Source organism: Astatotilapia calliptera, chromosome 16 (assembly GCF_900246225.1).
Source record: "Astatotilapia calliptera chromosome 16, fAstCal1.2, whole genome shotgun sequence".
Lineage (NCBI taxonomy): Eukaryota > Metazoa > Chordata > Actinopteri > Cichliformes > Cichlidae > Astatotilapia > Astatotilapia calliptera.
In genome coordinates this window covers 11,084,358-11,105,719 of record NC_039317.1, presented here as the reverse complement: position 1 = coordinate 11,105,719, position 21,362 = coordinate 11,084,358, and the positions used below count along the sequence as shown (strand labels likewise).

General features: G+C 39.8%; 2 protein-coding genes across 4 annotated transcripts in view; both read right to left on the bottom strand.

Annotated features, from left to right (window-relative positions):
* The window catches only part of itgb2 (integrin, beta 2), a 98,622-nt gene that overhangs the window by 23,501 nt on the left and 53,759 nt on the right, over positions 1 to 21,362 (bottom strand). The gene's annotated exons all lie outside the window — the stretch shown is intronic.
* On the bottom strand, positions 4,391 to 11,738 carry LOC113008408 (uncharacterized). 3 transcript variants are annotated; one of them, XM_026145784.1, is made up of 19 exons: positions 11,644 to 11,738; positions 10,559 to 10,727; positions 8,930 to 10,222; positions 8,691 to 8,830; positions 8,351 to 8,555; positions 8,172 to 8,273; positions 7,896 to 8,086; positions 7,703 to 7,814; positions 7,331 to 7,494; positions 7,111 to 7,230; positions 6,988 to 7,035; positions 6,815 to 6,898; positions 6,641 to 6,706; positions 5,507 to 5,567; positions 5,359 to 5,409; positions 5,224 to 5,268; positions 5,075 to 5,139; positions 4,890 to 4,998; positions 4,391 to 4,770 (listed from the first exon to the last, which is right to left on the bottom strand). In XM_026145784.1, exons 2-14 carry the CDS (start codon positions 10,725 to 10,727, stop codon positions 5,514 to 5,516), a joined length of 2,748 nt encoding a protein of 915 aa, XP_026001569.1. In that variant the 5' UTR covers positions 11,644 to 11,738; the 3' UTR covers positions 4,391 to 4,770; positions 4,890 to 4,998; positions 5,075 to 5,139; positions 5,224 to 5,268; positions 5,359 to 5,409; positions 5,507 to 5,513. The 3 variants fall into 3 exon arrangements, with proteins under 3 accessions (XP_026001569.1, XP_026001571.1, XP_026001570.1); XM_026145786.1 differs by having other exon boundaries at positions 7,721 to 7,814; XM_026145785.1 differs by lacking the exon at positions 5,075 to 5,139.

Here is a 21,362-nt window from a genome sequence, read left to right as displayed (position 1 = left end):
CAAAGCTTCTGAAGCGTGATCATCGACCAATCAAGCGTTTCATTCAAAATAGTCAACAGGGTCGCAAGAAGCGTGTGGAAAAACCAAGGCGCAAAATAACTGCCCATGAACTGAGAAAAGTCAAGCGTGCAGCTGCCAAGATGCCACTTGCCACCAGTTTGGCCATATTTCAGAGCTGCAACATCACTGGAGTGCCCAAAAGCACAAGGTGTGAAATACTCAGAGACATGGCCAAGGTAAGAAAGGCTGAAAGACGACCACCACTGAACAAGACACACAAGCTGAAACGTCAAGACTGGGCCAAGAAATATCTCAAGACTGATTTTTCTAAGGTTTTATGGACTGATGAAATGAGAGTGAGTCTTGATGGGCCAGATGGATGGGCCCGTGGCTGGACTGGTAAAGGGCAGAGAGCTCCAGTCCGACTCAGACGCCAGCAAGGTGGAGGTGGAGTACTGGTTTGGGCTGGTATCATCAAACATGAGCTTGTGGGGCCTTTTTGGGTTGAGGATGGAGTCAAGCTCAACTCCCAGTCCTACTGCCAGTTTCTGGAAGACACCTTCTTCAAGCAGTGGTACAGGAAGAAGTCTGCATCCTTCAAGAAAAACAGGATTTTCATGCAGGACAATGCTCCATCACACGCGTCCAAGTACTCCACAGCGTGGCTGGCAAGAAAGGGTATAAAAGAAGAAAAACTAATGACATGGCCTCCTTGTTCACCTGATCTGAACCCCATTGAGAACCTGTGGTCCATCATCAAATGTGAGATTTACAAGGAGGGAAAACAGTACACCTCTCTGAACAGTGTCTGGGAGGCTGTGGTTGCTGCTGCACGCAATGTTGATGGTGAACAGATCAAAACACTGACAGGATCCATGGATGGCAGGCTTTTGAGTGTCCTTGCAAAGAAAGGTGGCTATATTGGTCGCTGATTTGTTTTTGTTTTGTTTTTGAATGTCAGAAATGTATATTTGTGAATGTGGAGATGTTATATTGGTTTCACTGGTAAAAATAAATAATTGAAATGGGTATATACTTGTTTTTTGTTAAGTTGCCTAATAATTATGCACAGTAATAGTCACCTGCACACACAGATATCCCCCTAAAATAGCTGAAACTAAAAACAAACTAAAAACTACTTCCAAAAACATTCAGCTTTGATATTAATCAGTTTTTTGGGTTCATTGAGAACATGGTTGTTGTTCAATAATAAAATTATTCCTCAAAAATACAACTTGCCTAATAATTCTGCACTCCCTGTATAGTGAGAATAAAGGCATTGTATTCTATTGTATTGATTTAGGATCACGTGACTAAGCCCGCTGTCACACAGGTCGGTGTAAGAAAATGTGTATTCTTGACCAGCTGACAAAAACCTCCTTGTGACTTTGGTCACCAGTTTATTGCTGCAGTCTTAGTCTGAAGGGAAGTGAGTTTTCTACAGTTCTCTGAGCTATAGTGAAAATGCGAAAGTACAGCCAAACCTGAAATGGTGATTGTTTGCTTTTAAAGTCAAAGCCGGAATAGAGAAAAATGCAGATCAGTGCCTGCCAGTAGTCAGGATTAAAAACCTCCAGTTCATGCAAAGGTATAGGGTCATCATGAGGGCTTCAACTCAAATTACTTAATTACATTTTTTAATTAATTTTTTTTTTTAGTCGTCATCATAAACACGAGTCTTTCACCCACATTTAAACCTAAAACTGACCTGCCAAACATACATTACTATGAGCAAGGTGCAAATGCAAAATATGGCACCATTAAGCCATTTACTGAGTCAGTGATCAGCTACTACCCCTTTTGTTACTGGGGCGGTGTTACTGGGGTTGTTAAATACACACACACACACACAAAATATATATATATATATATATATATATATATATATATATATATATATATATATATATAAAATTACAAACATAAGAAATTAAAAATACATGCAACACATAATGTAATTGTTATGAGGTATTTCTGATGGTCCGGGCATAAACAGGAAGAAAAAGTGTAGTCTATTGATTACCAAGAGCACCTGGCTGCAGCCACTGTGGAGCTCCACAGTAACCGGAAACACGTGACCTCCACACTAACCGGAAACACGTGACCTCCACACTAACCGGAAACACGTGACCTCCACATTTACCGGAAACACGTGACCTCCACACTAGCCGTAAACACGTAACTTCGGTTAAATCTACTTTGACAGCGAAAACTAAATTGCGTTTTTGTCACTATTGATGCTGCTGAGAAATAAAAATGGTTTTAAGTGGGGGGTTTTAACACTCTGGGTTTGTTCAAAAAAATTCACCATCCCCTAAATTGTTCGTGGCCAAAAGTGACACTTGCTGTTTCGCTGATTTATTTATTTTTTTTACAGTACATCGCGTTGTGCGTTCTGATTGCTGTAGACCATTGTCAATCAATCTAGTCCAGTGTCTCCTGTACAGGAGCGGTCCCTAATAGGCCCACGGACCGGTCCAGGTCCGTGAGTCTTTTGGTACCGTTCCGCGAGAGTTGATCCTCCGGTGTGAAATGTATGGTTGTAGTTGTGTGTCTTATTTTGAAAGAACTATTTACGCGTTACCATAGCGACCAGAGAGCGCTAAGAAGCAGAGAGGAGGATGTCTCTGTCATTGTTGTTGGCGCACAGCTCAAGTCACGTTTATCATTATATTTACAAAATACCACAGTTTCTTTTTTTAATTCTTTTGTTGTATTTCTCCGCGACACCTTAAAGGTCGTTCCCTGAAAATATTGTCTGACATTAAAGTGGTCTGTGGTGCAAAAAGGTTGGGGACTCCTGCTGTACAGTACAGAATGCGTTTAGCTTGTCGAATTTACATAAATCTTCGATCGCTAGCAGTGTAACTCTGAAGTGCTGTACTGTATGTTTGGAAGTTTTCTCCCAAACAAACACAACAATGCCGACGAAACGTTTTGCACCCTCAAATGCACCTTTTGTTTTCATTCCATAATACTGGACTTGTGTTTCTACGAAGGTTTGAACTCTAACAGTGTTTAAACAAAAGAGAAAAGTGTGAAAATGTTCATGCCTGTCTGAGAAAAGTGTATAAAGCATGTAGTGAGTGGTTTTACAGTCTTAACATCTGTAATAATTGTAAAAAATAAATTTGGCTATGGATTTCACCTACCGCGGGTTATTTTTAGAACGTAACACCAGCGATAAACGAGGGGCTGCTGTATTATTAATAGTAGAGTCTGGGACATCTAATTGATTAATATCAACATTGATTATTATTCACTATTATTTTTGTTCAAGGAGAACCAAAAATATAAAACTCTTTCAGCTTGTTTGTTGCCAAAAATGGCCACTTTTTGTGTATGTTCACAAAATGCTATAAAATGTAGATTTCTTAAAACATTTATCTACTTTTACCGACGTGACTCTTTAAAATAGCACCAGTCCTTTTCATCAAAATCAAAATTGTATCTAAATTTTTTACTCTTTATAGCCAGTTAGGTTATATATTACCATTAACTTTTCAGATAAAACGGTGATAAAGTCCTAATGTTTTCATGAAACTTCCTTTTTTTCCCCATCTGAGCATCGGGGAAAAGGCTGTCTTGCAATTGTTGAGGTCACTAGTGTGTGCCCCATTTCTTCCAGGATCACTCTCGTTATAGGTTTTAGTGGACTCCTAGTACTGCGAAGTGGTTTCATGGTACAAAGGGATTGCATTCCAAGATCTGTGATTCTGTAGAAATGAGCAGTGATGCCCTTCCTACCATCTTTCCAGAAAAATAAGTGATCTGGAAGCTGTTAGGCTGACTTACAGCAGCAGCACTTTCTGCACCTGCATAAACTCCAGGACACATTTACTAACGATGTTTGTTGCTGTATGTGCTGCAGCTTTGAATTTTTTAATAATATATATTTTGTTAATATTTTGGCTATGGTGTCTTGTTATGAAATGTAAAAGAGTAAAAGTGTTGTTAGCAGGTGCTTCAAAGCTAAGTTTGACTGGGAAACTCAAAGCTCAATAGTCTGTATCAACAGAAATTCACTGCAGCCTATGTAATATTTCATGCGTCATAATTTATTCTACTCTATCTTGCAAATAGATATTTGTGTGGCAATGTCATGCACAACACACACAACTATTAGATCCTTAAGATCAAACCCGTGTCATTCCACTGCAGTGCAGTAGTCAAAAAAAAGAATAAGTGAAGTGTCCACAAATGGCCAGGATAGAGCCCAGAGTGTTAATTTTTAAAATGTATGAAAATATTATTGTTTACAATTATTTACTGTTAATATCAACAATAAGCTTTTTATTTTGAAATTACAAGTTTAAAAAAAATGCTTTTACATTTAATGCTGTTACACTGTAATCCTTTATTATAAGTATGGACACAGAATCAAGTGAACAACATTTTGAAATAAGTTTAATAGGAATTTTGTACTACGCAAAAACAACAACAACAACAACATATTAAACAAACAAACAAACAAACACAGCCAGTGCCTTCATTTGTCCATCACATGTCAAACATAGCACTGACCCTTAGCCCCTGCTCATCAGCACATGCATTCAAAAAGAGCTCCATGTCCTCTGCAAACTGAAAAACAAAGAGGAACAAGTCCCTTGCTCCAGTGTCTTCTTCCTCTGACATGTCTCTTAAGACCCTCTGCTGGTCTCCTTGATTTAAGGACACATATTTGGGCATTGTTACGTGTCCACGGAAAAGTGCCTTATTTTGGACAACCCACTGCACAGCAGGACGCAGATCTGCAACAACTGCTGGCTCCTGTGTCAGGCAAATGGGGATAAAAACATAGTTATTTCTCTGCTGCAGAACAGTTTTTTAACAGTTATTCAAATGTCACTAAACATGTAATTACACTACTGTTTAAAGTGATTACTGACCTGACTGACTTCCTGTAACTTGCGCTTTTTCACTCTGAAAATGGGCACGTGTTGTCCTTCAAGCACAGCTTTGGCTTCCTCTCTCCAGTGTGCAAATAGCTTGCCAGAGCTTAACAGAAAATGTTGATATTGTTAAGGTGTGTAAACTTTGACACAACATAGAACAGAAGTCAAAGTATAAATACCTCCTGAGATCAAAGTTCTCCATCAACAGCAAGCACCACCATTTACGCAAGTAGGGCATGTCTGACTGTAAAATATTAATATGAAACATATTTAACAACTTTCAAAAGATTCAAGACTCCATTGCTGTGAAAGTAAATAGAATACTTACTATAGTATAGTCAAATGAAGCATCCAGTGCCACGTACAGAGCAGACTATTTGTAAGAAAAAATAAAAATGTCATTTTTCTTTAGAAGCTTAAATTAGCTTCTGTATGAATCTCAAGAAGAGAAGAGACAAATTACCATCAGCATGAAGATCCCACAGTCAACTCCATAGTCTTGGCTTGGAAAACCCTGTATTACATTGAAAATAAAGGCTCTTTAATAAAATCCCTTAAAAGAAGACTAGTGTAATTCATATTATTCACCATACACTTAAACTAGCACATACCTTCAAGTCACAGCTCTTTTTTTCTGACCACTGCCCGGGAATGATCTTCACTGCAAGATTCCTTTTTTTTTTTAAAAAAAACAGTTACATTCACAAGTTAACAGATGATGATCATGATGGGTGTGAAATGTTTATTGCTAATAGCACCAACTGTAACTACAGGCCTTAGGAACACGACCTCAAAAAAACAGCATAACAAAATGAAAAAGTACAGTCACATGCTCACAGTTGGTCAAAATAAAGCATTTACAGCTTTAAGTTAATGTTGGCATATTTTATAAAATAATTTTTAATGGTGTTTTATGTTAAAATAGAACACTGGAAGACCCAATTTATGTCTGAAACTCATCTACAGACAGTATCACTGACTTGATCATAATTTGAAGATGAGAATAAAATGTTGAAGCATCATGCTGATATATCCATCCATCCATCCATCCATCCATTCGCTTCCGCTTATCCTTTTCAGGGTCACGGGGGGCGCTGGAGCCTATCCCAGCTGTCATAGGGCGACAGACTGGACAGGTCGCCAGTCTGTCGCAGGGCTAACACACAGGGACAGACAACCATTCACACTCACATTCACTCCCACATTCACACCTAGTGGCAATTTGGATTATCCAATTAACCTATCCCCACAAGCTGCATGTCTTTAGACGGTGGGAGGAAGCCGGAGTACCCGGAGGGAACTCACGCAAACATGGGGAGAACATGCAAACTCCACACAGAAACTTGCTGATATAGTTTATAGAAAAAGCATGTGAGTGTACTGTATGTGTGAACACTCAAGATCAGCAGAACATGATCTGGGATGCACTTAACCTGGAACACTGAACAGGTTCCTGAAAACTCCGGAACAAACCAAAAATGCTTATAAAAATGTGACCTCAAAAGTGAAACATATTGTTGGCCACCAAATCCTGCCTTGGTGTATAATGGGTCAAGAAAGAGGATTTCTCTTTTAGGTGGCTTCAGTACCTAAAAGACAGTTAGCCATGACTTCAAACCTGAAAACAATGTCATTGCAAGCGATCACAGTCAAAGACTTTTGAAACTGCGTCATAAAAGCTTGAATACATCTCAGACACATAGCAAAATTCTAACAGTTTGTACGTGTCAAAAAACAAGACTTACACACAACTGGAAATGACCAGGTGTCCAGAGAGGGAGAACTATGATGTCCATCCTCTGAGCATCAGTCTGAAACAGAATTGTATTTTTAAGTATCCTGTATATGAACTCGCACCAAAGTTATAAAAAAAATCATTTGGATTACTTGCTTGTTTCTTTAAAGGACGGTACACTTACAGGAAAGGACCGCAATGGATCACAGCCATAGGGTGCAAGCCAAGTCCGGGTGACATACAGATTTTCGATGTAAATGCTTATCCCCTAGAATGTAAAAAAAAAAACAAAAAAACATTTAAAACAACAGCTCTTTAAATTAAAGCTTGACAATCATCATATACAACATACAGTACCTTTGACTGAACAATTTTAGTGATAAGCTCAAAACAGCCATTTCCAATCTGAAACAGAAAAAAATCATGATAACAATGAATGTACACTTTATTTTTTCATATTCGTAGAAAAAAAATACTTACAGTCGATTCCATTTCTTTGTTTAAACCCAGTGTCCAAAAATCTGACCGCGTGAGGCATCCAGAAGACGTTTCAACAATCAGCTCATCTTTGGGTCTGCTGATGTCCAGAACATAGTTGAGCTAAAAAAAAAAAAAACAGATAGGTGTCATAGACTGTGGATGACAAAATCAGATAAGCACTAAAAGTTGCACTTTGCGACATCTGAAAACTTTAACATACAAGCTGTTGTTGGCCAGGGTGCGGTACAAAACACCATGATGAACGGCTGGCCAAAATGTTCTCAGGCTTTGTCAGAGCTTCGCACGGTGGTCCACACGGGTCAGGAAAAGTTGCATCTGTTGACCTTCGATTGGCTTTCTTGTTGTCAACTCTTTTCTGAGGTTCTATAGGGATTTTAACAGGTTTCAGACAAAACACTACATAGAATGCATATTAAATGCAAGAAAAATAAGCACTATCTATAGAAGGAAATTCATTTGAAACAGCATGTAACAAATTCTTTTATGAGCCATCAACTACAACAAGATAATGAATGCAAGATTATTATTTCACGTACATATGTCAATCACTATTCAAAATAAGAAATTTTACCAGTGTCACCAGTCTCACCAGTGTCATTCTCCCTCAGTCTGGTGATGAGATCAAAGCGGGAGCCTTTGGAGTCGATGTTGCATGCTTTACACAATTTTCTTACCACTCCAACCTGACAGCAATTAGGGAAAACTGTAAATGGAACAACCCCAGAACTTTATGTCATATTCTGAAAACTTCAAAGCAATGTTACCTTTTGTTTGGCAAGTTCATCCAACAGACGGTCTTCTGTGACACTGCTAAGCTTTGCTTCATGTGAAGAGCTTGTTCCTACTTTTTTAAACTCTGTGTTAAGCACAATGTCACTTGTTCGAGTTTCACTCCCGATCCATGGTGCCCAGTGCGTGTAACTTGGTGGAACGGAAAATGGATTCTTCACACCGCCTACAGAAAATGGCATGTTTTTAATTACAATCTAAATTACTTTAAAACACTGAATGACTTTCAAAAAGTTTTTGCCATCACTCACTTGGAAAAAAACCACGGCTTATCATTTCCAGGTGAATAGAGTTCCAAAAACCTTCAATGTCATGTTCACCATTGAAGTCTTCCGGGGCTTTGAGGTCACTCACTATAATAAATTGACTCATGAAAACATGCACATAATGTACACAATGAAATATATACACAAATGTACATTAAACTTACCTGCTAACTTGAACACCCCTTTTCTGTGTAAGTCCATAACTACCACAGGGGGGTGAAACCCACAGTTTATGCAGGAGTACATGTATTCTGCGTCAGTCAAAGCCTCAAAATGGCAATAAGCATGAAAAATGGTATCCCGAGAAGGAAACTTCACTCTTCTTAAGCCCTCCAATGAGTCAATGACCCTTGAAGCAGATACATGGTTCTGTAATATGACAAAAGGGTGAAGAAGACTATGATTACACAGATATTTAAATTTGGTCACCAAAATATCATAATGACACAAACACATTTTTAAAGCAATCTTCAGATGAGTATATTTTATTTTTGTGATCCTCACCTGCAGATTTTCTCTCAAAAAAAGGCAAAGTTCAAGAGACAAAACAACATGGTTGTCAAAGTTGTGAAGCCCATCTGTCCACTCCTGGTACCTGTAGACCATGTGGCACCGAGGACACGATCTATGGTGTGTTGAAACATCTGTTAAAGACAAATCACATTAATGTCAAAACATTAGTATAGGAACAATTATAACTAATTATTTCACACTGATGTTTAATCTTATTCATTAAAACTTACTCTCAATCACTCCCATCATGCTGACAATCCTCGCTTTATTGGTAACTAGAACAGCCTCATCAAGTTTTGGGTGCTCTGGGCACACCTGGCACAACGTTTCACATGGAAAGAGCTGTTTCTGATGATCCATTTTCTGTGAGATGACATTTTCTGGAAGAGATCCAGGTATTTTTTTCTCTTTAAAAATATAGCGTATACTCCTTTCGACGGCAGCATTGTCCTCAAAGGAAGAACTCTCCTGAGTCATCTGTGATGGGGTGCCTGATGATAGTGGTACAGTTGATTTGAAGATGTCTCTCTGTGTCTGGAAGAGATGCCATTTAGCTATGTTTTTATGAGGACATGATATTCGAGGCTTTGCACAAGCACAATGCCAGGTGTTCCTCAGAGCATTGTAAGTCACAAATATTCTGCCAAGACGGCAGAAACTGTGTATTTCCGGCTCAAATACAGACAAACAGATCTGTGTTGAGGATCCACCAAAATCCACCCTCACACAAAGTGGAGCATGTGCCATCTGGGCAGCTTTCTGTCTCTTTATGCATGTAGCAGCTTTGGCCTCTCCAAAAAATTTAAGGTCCACCATTTCCATCACGATGTGCTCTTGAAGAAAAACCTCCTTTACAGTTTCTCGGCAGTAATCTAGTGAGCGAAGGTGCTCACATAAACTGAAGCCTAGTCCGCTCCGCTGGGCCAGCAACTGGTATTGCTGACATTCCTCCAGCTCACATCTGATATTGTGAGACACCCCCCATGTTTTCCTCTGAACGTGAACTGGCACAGAAAACCCATGGCCAGTTCTCTGCACAGCAAATAACCCTGTAGTTTCATCTACACAAACACACTGCAGATGACTGGCCAGGCAAACATCTATTGATTGGTTGGAGTGCTTCCTCATCATGTGAGCCTTGTAGTTTTTGGTACGAAGAGTAAGGCCACAGTGAGGGCATGTCAAATTCATGGACTTTCCATCAGCTGCAGTTTTATTGAACGCAGAGGGTAGAGCATATGAATGTTCTAACAAAGAGTCAGAAAATGGTTCCGATCCCAAAGACAAAACCTTGGGGGGGAGACGGGGCTCCTCGAAGAGTACTGCCGGAGGAATACGGGGCTCCTCGGAGAGTTCAGCGGGGAGCAGTCCTGATAGTGGTGGCTGACTTGGTATTGAAGAATGCTGACAAGACAATAAATGCCTTGCCATATCCCCACGCCGTATGATTGTAAGATTACAGACAGGGCAGTGAAAGTGTCCTGTTGTCCTACAAGGCAGCCTGCACCGGCATATCATTTTATCTGTAAGAGAAAAAAACAAACAAACAAACAGATGTAATTTAAATGTAGTTGTATAGAATGCAATCAATTTGTCTAACAATCAGATTGTACATGTTAACAAAAACATCCAAGCCAACCTCAATAATGAAAGTTAAATGGTATGGATCACAAATGTTATGTCAAGAAAAGTGGTGAAAAGTAAATAAAAATATATTTTATAAAAACACTATTTTTGTTGCAGATGAATGCACTGAACTGTACAATATCAACAGCAACTTTTAAGTCAACAAAGATACTGCAGAAGTGCTTAAAAAAGTGCATATTTATAACTATAAAGTATATTTAATACAAACATACCTTTGAAAGGCAAAGCATTTTTTATATGCACACTGAGATGCTCCTCAATCTTTGCCCTGACAGCAGGGCTGAAAGTGGGGCACAGAGGGCAGTGAAAAAGTCCTCTGCAACACGTGTTGCATTCCTGCAATTCCGGCTTCAAGCCCGAATTCCAGATTGATAAGTGCATCTAAAACAGAGAGAGAAACAGATAAACACCATATACACATTTAAGTTAAGGTTTTAGCAGAAATAACAATTTACAGTTGGCATGTAATAGATTTGGGAAGAAAATCCTTGAAAAAAACCCCACAAATATATTACAAGACACTTTAACTTGTGAGACATGTTTCTATTGACATGTAACAGTCAATTGAACAGGGGCTAACTAAAATCTGGGCAATAAAAAAGCTGTACAGAAAAGAATGACAAATAGAAGTATTGATAAATATATAAATCTGTTTGTAACAAAATTTACAGTGTTGACGCTAACCAAAGGTGTCACAAGTACACACGTTCCTTACTACAGTTTAGATACCTCTGTTTAAAAAGCACTGACTCAACTTTTTAGTTAAGTCGAAGTAAGAAGTACAGGGTCTAAAATATCATTTATGTACAAAATTTTGAAGTAATCTTGCGTCCAAAGCACGCGTGCAGGGGGCTGATTTACAAATGTACGCATTACAAAGTACAGATACGCGTGCTAAAATGTGAGAAGTAGAAGTATAAAGAAGTATACAGTAGGCACAAAAAAGTACAGCAGTAAAGTAAAGATACCAGAAAATTCTACTTAAGTACAGTATTGAAGTATTCATTATTTCGCATCTCTGACGCCAACAATAAATCATACTCTAATGCAAAATGTGGTTTTTGCTTCTTCTCGCCCACAGAAGAAGTTAATCCAGCTCTCTTACTGAAACCAGGCCCAGGAAAAAGCATATCTGTGCGTTTCTCTGCCATGGAGCACGATGAAAAAACATTAAAATAAGGAGGAATGTTGTTGTAACGCAAAAAAAGTGGCAACATGATCATTGTAAGAAAACTAGACGATTCCTAGAATTATGAAATCACTAACGGCAAACTTATTTAAGAAAGACTTAACCAACCTTTGCGATCAACTTGCAAAACTTCCACGGTTTCCATGCGTGTTTACGGCTACTGTGGAGGTCACGTGTTTCCGGCTACTGTGTAGGTCACGTGTTTCCGGTTAGTGTGGAGGTCACGTGTATCCGGTTACTGTGGAGCTCCACAGTGGCTGCAGCCAGACCCTTCTCTTGATTACTGGGTAGTGGAAAGGGGGTGGGATTAAATAAGTTTATGCTTCTTCCTGCTCCTTTTTGATCATGAAAGCTTTTTGTTGTTGTTGTTGTTGTTTTGCTTTGTTTGTCTCTTTTTATTTCTCCGTTGTTGTACTTTAAAAAACAAAAGAAGATTCAATTCAATCCCTGAAAGGGCAACAAACCAACACATTTTTCCTGATAATTATCCTGTAACTTTACTGAATAAAGAAATAAAACCTCCAACATTTCAGGGGCAGACATTCGTTATAAGAACTGTTTGTGAACTAAAAATCAAGAATGACAGATACTATTTGTCCGTGATTTGGAAAGCCCAGTGCGTGCTCGCCACGCAGGGGAAATAAATTCTCTCGGGGATATCTACCGTGAGGTTGACACGACACCTGGACGGGTAGCGTTCCAGAGCAACGAGAGACCGTCAAACACATGTGTGGTACACTTGCTTTTCAGGAGCTACTACCGACAAACCAGGAAATAACAGCTGAATATTTCATCTGTGATACTTATGCGGTTGTGTGAGGATATGTTGAGCAGTGCAGCATCAAAAGCAATGAATTCGAAGGAAAAATGAGGACGGAGTCAACAACATCCGTAAGTTTTAAACACCGATACACAGTCCATCCTCTCTTTCAAGGCTCACTTGGTCAGTGGCGTGATGACGTAGGTCACGTACCACCGCGGTAAAGTGAGCCGTCATTTGTGAGCCGCGGTCAAGCCAGCCGCCTCCTATCCGCCGCATAAATTTCCTTGCGCTTTTACACCAGTCTTTACGGTAGCGCCTTTTCGCTTTATATCCTGATTGAAAGCCTAGACTCGCGCACACATGCACGCGCGTGAACAGTCACACGCACGCGCGCACACAAATTACAATGGAACAGCCCAATACAGCCATCGTGACAGTCTGGTTGCATATTCAAAAATTCATTAAAAATCATTCTTAAAAGTTGATGCCAAGCTTTCAACACAATCCTCTTCTCGGACACCTACTTTACCTCTGGGCCAGTTTTTACCCAGATTTACTGTAATATTACTCAGAAATCACAGTAAACTCATATTCAGTGCAATACAGTCAATGCACTACAATTATGTTTATTTCAAAAATTCATTAAAAGTCATCCTGAATAGTTGAGGTCCAACTTTCAACACATCCCCCCTCTGGGACACCTACTGTACCTGTGTGCCAATTTTCATCCAGATTTACTGTAGAATTCCTCAGAAATTAATGGAAACATTTATTCAATCTAATACAGCCAATGCACTACAATTGCATCAATTTTCAGAAATTCATTAAAAATCATCCTGAGTAGTTGATGTACAACTTTCAACACATCCCTCCTCTGGGACACCTACTGTACCTGTGTGCCAATTTTCATCCAGATTTACTGTAGAATTCCTCAGAAATTAAAGGAAACTTATATTCAATTCAATACAGTCAATACAGTAGAATTATGTCAATTTTCAAAAATTCATTAAAAATCATCCTGAGTAGTTGATGTACAACTTTCAACACATCCCCCCTCTGGGACACCTACTGTACCTGTGTGCCAGGTTTCAGCCAGATTTACTGTAGAATTCCTCAGAAATTAATGGGTACTTGTATCCAATGCAGTCGGCCAATACACTACAATTATGTCAATTTTCAAAAATTCATTAAAAATCATCCTGAGTAGTTGATGTACAACTTTCAACACATCCCCCCTCTGGGACACCTACTGTACCTGTGTGCCAAGTTTCATCCAGATTTACTGTAGAATTCCTCAGAAATTAAAGGGTACTTGTATTCAATGCAGTCGGCCAATACACTACAATTATGTCAATTTTCAAAAATTCATGAAAAATCATCCTGAGTAGTTGATGTACAACTTTCAACACATCCCCCCTCTGGGACACCTACTGTACCTGTGTGCCAGGTTTCAGCCAGATTTACTGTAGAATTCCTCAGAAATTAAAGGGTACTTGTATCCAATGCAGTCAGCCAATACAATTTAATTATGTCAATTTTCAAAAATTCATGAAAAATCATCCTGAGTAGTTGATGTACAACTTTCAACACATCCCCCCTCTGGGACACCTACTGTACCTGTGTGCCAAGTTTCATCCAGATTTACTGTAGAATTCCTCAGAAATTAATGGAAACATTTATTCAATCTAATACAGCCAATGCACTACAATTGCATCAATTTTCAGAAATTCATTAAAAATCATCCTGAGTAGTTGATGTACAACTTTCAACACATCCCTCCTCTGGGACACCTACTGTACCTGTGTGCCAATTTTCATCCAGATTTACTGTAGAATTCCTCAGAAATTAAAGGAAACTTATATTCAATTCAATACAGTCAATACAGTAGAATTATGTCAATTTTCAAAAATTCATTAAAAATCATCCTGAGTAGTTGATGTACAACTTTCAACACATCCCCCCTCTGGGACACTTACTGTACCTGTGTGCCAGGTTTCAGCCAGATTTACTGTAGAATTCCTCAGAAATTAATGGGTACTTGTATCCAATGCAGTCGGCCAATACAGTAGAATTATGTCAATTTTCAAAAATTCATGAAAAATCATCCTGAGTAGTTGATGTACAACTTTCAACACATCCCCCCTCTGGGACACCTACTGTACCTGTGTGCCAGGTTTCAGCCAGATTTACTGTAGAATTCCTCAGAAATTTGAGGGTACTTGTATTCAATGCAGTCGGCCAATACACTACAATTATGTCAATTTTCAAAAATTCATTAAAAATCATCCTGAGTAGTTGATGTACAACTTTCAACACATCCCCCCTCTGGGACACCTACTGTACCTGTGTGCCAAGTTTCATCCAGATTTACTGTAGAATTCCTCAGAAATTAAAGGGTACTTGTATCCAATGCAGTCAGCCAATACAATTTAATTATGTCAATTTTCAAAAATTCATTAAAAATCATCCTGAGTAGTTGATGTACAACTTTCAACACATCCCCCCTCTGGGACACCTACTGTACCTGTGTGCCAGGTTTCAGCCAGATTTACTGTAGAATTCCTCAGAAATTAAAGGGTACTTGTATCCAATGCAGTCAGCCAATACAATTTAATTATGTCAATTTTCAAAAATTCATTAAAAATCATCCTGAGTAGTTGATGTACAACTTTCAACACATCCCCCCTCTGGGACACCTACTGTACCTGTGTGCCAGGTTTCAGCCAGATTTACTGTAGAATTCCTCAGAAATTAATGGGTACTTGTATCCAATGCAGTCGGCCAATACACTACAATTATGTCAATTTTCAAAAATTCATTAAAAATCATCCTGAGTAGTTGATGTACAACTTTCAACACATCCCCCCTCTGGGACACCTACTGTACCTGTGTGCCAAGTTTCATCCAGATTTACTGTAGAATTCCTCAGAAATTAAAGGGTACTTGTATTCAATGCAGTCGGCCAATACACTACAATTATGTCAATTTTCAAAAATTCATGAAAAATCATCCTGAGTAGTTGATGTACAACTTTCAACACATCCCCCCTCTGGGACACCTACTGTACCTGTGTGCCAGGTTTCAGCCAGATTTACTGTAGAATTCCTCAGAAATTAATGGGTACTTGTATCCAATGCAGTCGGCCAATACACTACAATTGTGTCAATTTTCAAAAATTCATGAAAAATCATCCTGAGTAGTTGATGTCCAACTTTCAACACATCCCCCCTCTGGGACACCTACTGTACCTGTGTGCCAAGTTTCATCCAGATTTACTGGAGAATTCCTCAGAAATTAAAGGAAACTTATATTCAATTCAATACAGTCAATACACTACAATTATGGAAATTTCAAAAATTCATTAAAAATCACCCATAATAGTTGAGGTCCAACTTTCAACACTTTCTTACTCTGGGCGTCCTACCGTACCTCTGGGCCAAGTTACATCTCAATTCACTGTAATCTTTATCAAAAATTGAAAGAACAATTATATGTCAATGCTGGATGTGTGTCCTTTCAAAGTGACACTAAATAACAGAACTCAGGCACATCAGGGAATAATCCAAAAGGCGGATTTATTAAACGAAAACAACATACAAAATATCTCTAACCCATACTACATAACCTAAAAAGAAACAAAGGGACACTTAGAAGCACAAGGAAACAATACTGAAAGGGCAAGAGACACAGTCCAAACACAATCCACAACTAAAATGCCAAAAGAACAAGTCATCCCACATAGCAGACGGGTCTTGCCTGGATCTGGTGTCAAGCCGGCACTGCTGGCTGACTTCTGGCATGGTAAGATGGCACTGTTTATGTGATGGCATGCCACATTTGGCCTGATTGGGTGAATGTGACATGTTGTATAGAGCACTTTGAGTAATATGGGTGAGTAAAAAAGTGTTGTATAAGAATCAGTCCATTCACTGTCTGAACAGAGTTTCGTCATGTTACTTTTGCACTATTATGTTCCAGCACATGTTGTTATTACATGGCTTACATGGCTAAGGTACACATTAGGCTGACATCTGGGGCCAGAGCTGAAACTGTTCTGGGCCAGCACAGGGCCAGCAGTGTGTCTGCAACTGGCCTTGTGCTGGCTCATGTGTGGGCCACCTCTGGTAAACCAGATCTGGGCCACCATAGGGCCGTCATTCTTTGCGGTACGCAGGCCATGTGTAAGCACATTGTGTGGGACAGATCCAGGCCATACCAATTTTGCTATGTGGGAGGAATTATGTAAAAATAGAAACATCATAAAAATGAAAATGAACATAAAGTAAAATGTACTGAAAAGAACATCAGTATGGCCATCATTATTTGCTTGGAAAGTCTAAAGTTCCATGGCTTTGAACAGCCAGAGAACGCAATGCCCAGCTTAGAATGACTAAAAGTAACTTCTTTTAACATTCTGTCATTCTGCTTCTATATCAAAAATCCACTAAAAATAGTCATTTGAAAAAAAATATTCGCCACTTTTCATCAGTTTGGGTTCCTCTGTTTATAGCAATTTTTAGAAAAGAACCCAATACCTTTGTCACTATACAGTTGTACAGTGAGATACAGAGCATCTCCTACTCATTGCAAACATGCTGGGAGGGTGGCTCTATCCGCCTTAGTGCAGCTGCTGTACCATACTGTGATGCAGTAAGTTAGTAGGCTCTCAATGGGCGAGTGGTGGAAGGGTGAGCTGTAGTCCACAAAGAGCATTCTGGCGTAGCTCTGCCGCTGTTCTAGGTGACTCAGCACCGAGTGGAGGGTGATGGCATCTTCTGTGAATCTGTTTGCACGGTATGCAAACTGGTGGGGGTCGAATTCTGGGGGGAGGTAATCCTTGGTGTGCTGAAGGACTAGTTTCATGATTACCGGTGTGAGGGCCACAGGGCAATAATAGTTCAGGCTGGTGATGGGAGACTTCTTTGGTACTGGGATGATTGTGGCTGATTTTAGACAGGATGGGATGGCTGCTTCATCCAGTGAGAGGTTGAAGATTCTGGTGGAGATGAGGGTGAGCTGGTGGGCACATGGTCTTAGCACTTTACCACGTATTCCGTCTGGACGCCTTCCTGGGGTTCACTGCTAGGAACACTCATCTGACATCGTGCTCCGTTACAGTGAATGGAGCGGTGCAGGAACCAGGTGAGGATGAGGATGGGAGCAGGGCTGAGGCAGATGAATGCTGCTGTTGTGGTGTTTCAAAGCGGGCGAAGAAGCTGTTTATTTCCTCTGCTAGCTGCACACTCAGGTTTTCTGTTTTCACAGTTCTGCCTCTGTGGTTTATGATGTCTATTATTCCATGCCATGTGTTGTTGCTGGACAGGTGGGACCCCTTTTCAGGTCAGCTCGAGCAGACCTGTACAGAGCTTGTATTTTTGAGGAATAATTTTATTATTGAACAACAACCATGTTCTCAATGAACCCAAAAAACTCATTAATATCAAAGCTGAATGTTTTTGGAAGTAGTTTTTAGTTTGTTTTTAGTTTTAGCTATTTTAGGGGGATATCTGTGTGTGCAGGTGACTATTACTGTGCATAATTATTAGGCAACTTAACAAAAAACAAATATATACCCATTTCAATTATTTATTTCTACCAGTGAAACCAATATAACATCTCCACATTCACAAATATACATTTCTGACATTCAAAAACAAAACAAAAACAAATCAGCGACCAATCTGCCCTTTACCAATCCAGCCACGGGCCCATCCATCTGGCCCATCAAGACTCACTCTCATTTCATCAGTCCATAAAACCTTAGAAAAACCAGTCTTGAGATGTTTCTTGGCCCAGTCTTGACGTTTCAGCTTGTGTGTCTTGTTCAGTGGTGGTCGTCTTTCAGCCTTTCTTGAACTGAACATAAGTTCCCTGCAATTTCTGAAGAATATTACAGTAAATCTGGCTGAAACTTGGCCCAGACGTACAGCAGGTTTCCCGGAGGAGGGATGTGTTGAAAGTTGGACCTCAACTACTCAGGATGATTTTTAATGAATTTCTGAAAATTGACATAATTCTATTGTATTGACTGTATTAGATTGAATACAAGTTTCTTGTAATTTCTGAGGAATTCTACAGTAAATCTGGATGAAACTTGGCACACAGGTACAGTAGGTGTCCCAGAGGAGGGATGTGTTGAAAGTTGGACATCAACTACTCAGGATGATTTTTAATGAATTTCTGACATTTCCATAATTGTATTGACTGTATCGGGCTGTTTCATTGTAATTTGTGTGCGCGCATGTGCGTGCGACTGTTCGCGCGCGCGCACGTGTGCGCGAGTCTAGGCTTTCAATCGGCACATAAAGCGAAAAGGCGCTACCGTAAAGACTGGTGTAAAAGCGCAAGGAAATTTATGCGGCGGATACGAGGCGGCTGGCTTGACTGCGGCTCACAAATGACGGCTCACTTTACCGCGGTGACTTCCACGAATGTCTGAAGCTCATTACTGAATTTTCCCTCCGTTAGTTAATTTGCAGTGGTCAGGCCTGACAGATAACGTGTCCTTCACGTTGACTCCGATGGCACGTTGAGGACAAGTTAAACTCGCATCTAATTATTCTGTGGTCATTCCCATTTAACGAACAGCAGTATTAAGGGAGTTATTTACGCTGTAATGTCAATGCACAGAGTAAAGTCTTCATGCGTGGAGTGTAAATTAAAGTCACACTAAACTGCTTTAAATCTGATGTTCTCTCAACTCACACGAGCGACCAATACAGTTGTTATTATGCCACCATGACAGCAGAAAAAAATATTGGAAAATATGAAAATTTTCCCACAACTACTGAAGTGTTTTCGGGTCAAGTACATTTGATGTGACAGATCTTTACTGAAGAAATGCACAAAGAGACACAGAAATCATTCAAATATTATTCAGATATTATTCTATTATTCCATTCTATTTCTTAACTTGCTGTTCAGTTTAACCAAGAGGCACTGTGTTTTGCAGGAGTGACCTAACCTGGAGTGTTTTTCAGTACAGGCAGGAGCTGGCACTCTGACAGAGCACAAACACGAGGGGAACATGCAAACTCCACACCCAGTGGCCCTAAAACCAGGTTTAATCCCAGGACCCTCTTTCAGTGGTTCAGAAGTGCTATCGCTGCAAAAATTGTAACCCCCCCCCCAAAAAAAACAAAAAAAACAAAAAAAAGAAAACCCTGCAAAAATGACCACAAAAAGATATAAAGCAGCAAGTAAGAGTTACAAAAGGATAAGGAAGGGATGCAGCATTACACAAAATGACTACGGTGAGATGTAGAACAACACAAAGAGACACAAGATGACGTCAAAGAGACAAAAAGACCAAAAGAGACACAAATGAATGTTGTCTCTCGCAATCTGTCTCTCTTGATCTAATTTAGGAGGATTGAAGCACTGCATGCATGAGTGTGCCTCCAGATCTGTTTCATAATTCATTCATGGACGCACCAATTAGTACAGGATATTGCATTGTTCACAGACTGCCCAAGTGACAGCTTATTAACAGTCTTTGTCTCAGGATATTTATCTTTTTTTTTAACTGATTACCATCACCAAGGCTCCCCAGCTCGGCCCCGCCATTAGTTTTTCATTGCTCTTTCCCCTCTGGTCCTCAAAAAGACGTTCGTTTTTCATCAGTAACCTGCAGTTCATGTTGGGCTGTTCAAGGTGCTGCAATACTTTTAGTTCTTTGCATCAAAGCATTAAAAATTAGGGCAGTCCTTGAATCAGCATGAATCTTGTTTGGTTTGTCTGTGCTCTGTGCCGCGCTCCATCTCTGCTAGCCTTGTTGTGTGTTCTCCAGGGAGCTGAAACTCATGCATAATTAACGCGGGCTCCTCACACAGATCCTCCCTTCGCCCCACTCTTACAAAACAGCACTGCAGCACATATGGCCTGTCAGAGGAGGAGACATGCGATGAGGGAACGAGGCAGTGACAGAAAACCCAGAGCAGTGATACGGATAGATTTATACACCTACGGTCTTTATAAGGACAGAAGGTTGTTTCCAGTCATTTCAATTTGAAACTGGTGCTAGAGAGGTAATGAAAATAGAGACGTGTCAGTTCCACTGTCATTCTGCTGTGTTTCCCTCCCTTCATCTCTGATAAATGTCTCTGACGGATTCTGATTGAAGCTGCCATGTTTTCACCCGTTTGGTTTGCCAAAGAGACTCTTGGCACAGGCTCCTGTTGGGCCTTTTCAGATTGCTGGCACACATACTTAGCAATTGGCATGCTGATGTAGAGACAGTGAAGGGAACAGAAAACAGGGCGCTTGACCAGCAGCTTCAAGTCTCACTTGGGAGGAACTTTTACTGGAGTAAATGTGCAGATTGCTGGTGCATTTCCCCCAAACTTTAATCTTAAAATACATAATTTGCTTTTACATCTCAGCATTATTTCCTTCCATATGATTATAAGAAAACTGCTACACAAAGAAGTTGTGAATTACATTTTGAAGTAGATTAACGTGATCATGTGTATTCATTTCAGTGTTTCTGAACCTTGGTTTTGACCTTGCAAATATTCTTCCGTCAATATAAAACAACAGGATGCAGACATGTGATGTTATGAAGCTATTGCTGACTCAGTGTAACTGTGAGGCAGATAAAACTGTTTATTATGATCACGAACAAGTCGAATGGAATTGGTTCTGTGTATTTGAGTGAAAACATGTTTTCCTGCTATTTTTAAGGATTAACTCTGTCATGCTGTCTTTCCCAGGGTTCGTTCTTTGGTCGACTGAGACACTTTGTAGACATCATTGACCCGAGCACTCTGTTTGTCTCAGAGGTAACGTTTTCTCTAAAACATCTAGATGTACAGACAGGTGTCAAACTAAAGGAAAACACAACAAAGTCTCTTTGTAAGATGCTCAGCCATCTCGGGCTGCCAGGACTGCTTCAGTGCAACTCTAGTCTCTAGTAGTGAATCTCCTTTTTATGTTCTACTGTATTGAGAGCGGATGATGGTGAAGATCATGTCATACGATTCACATCATTTTCGTACCCATCAGCCAATTCAGGGTAGACTTGCAGTCAAGACCGCCTAAACCAAGACCAAGACAATACCAAGAC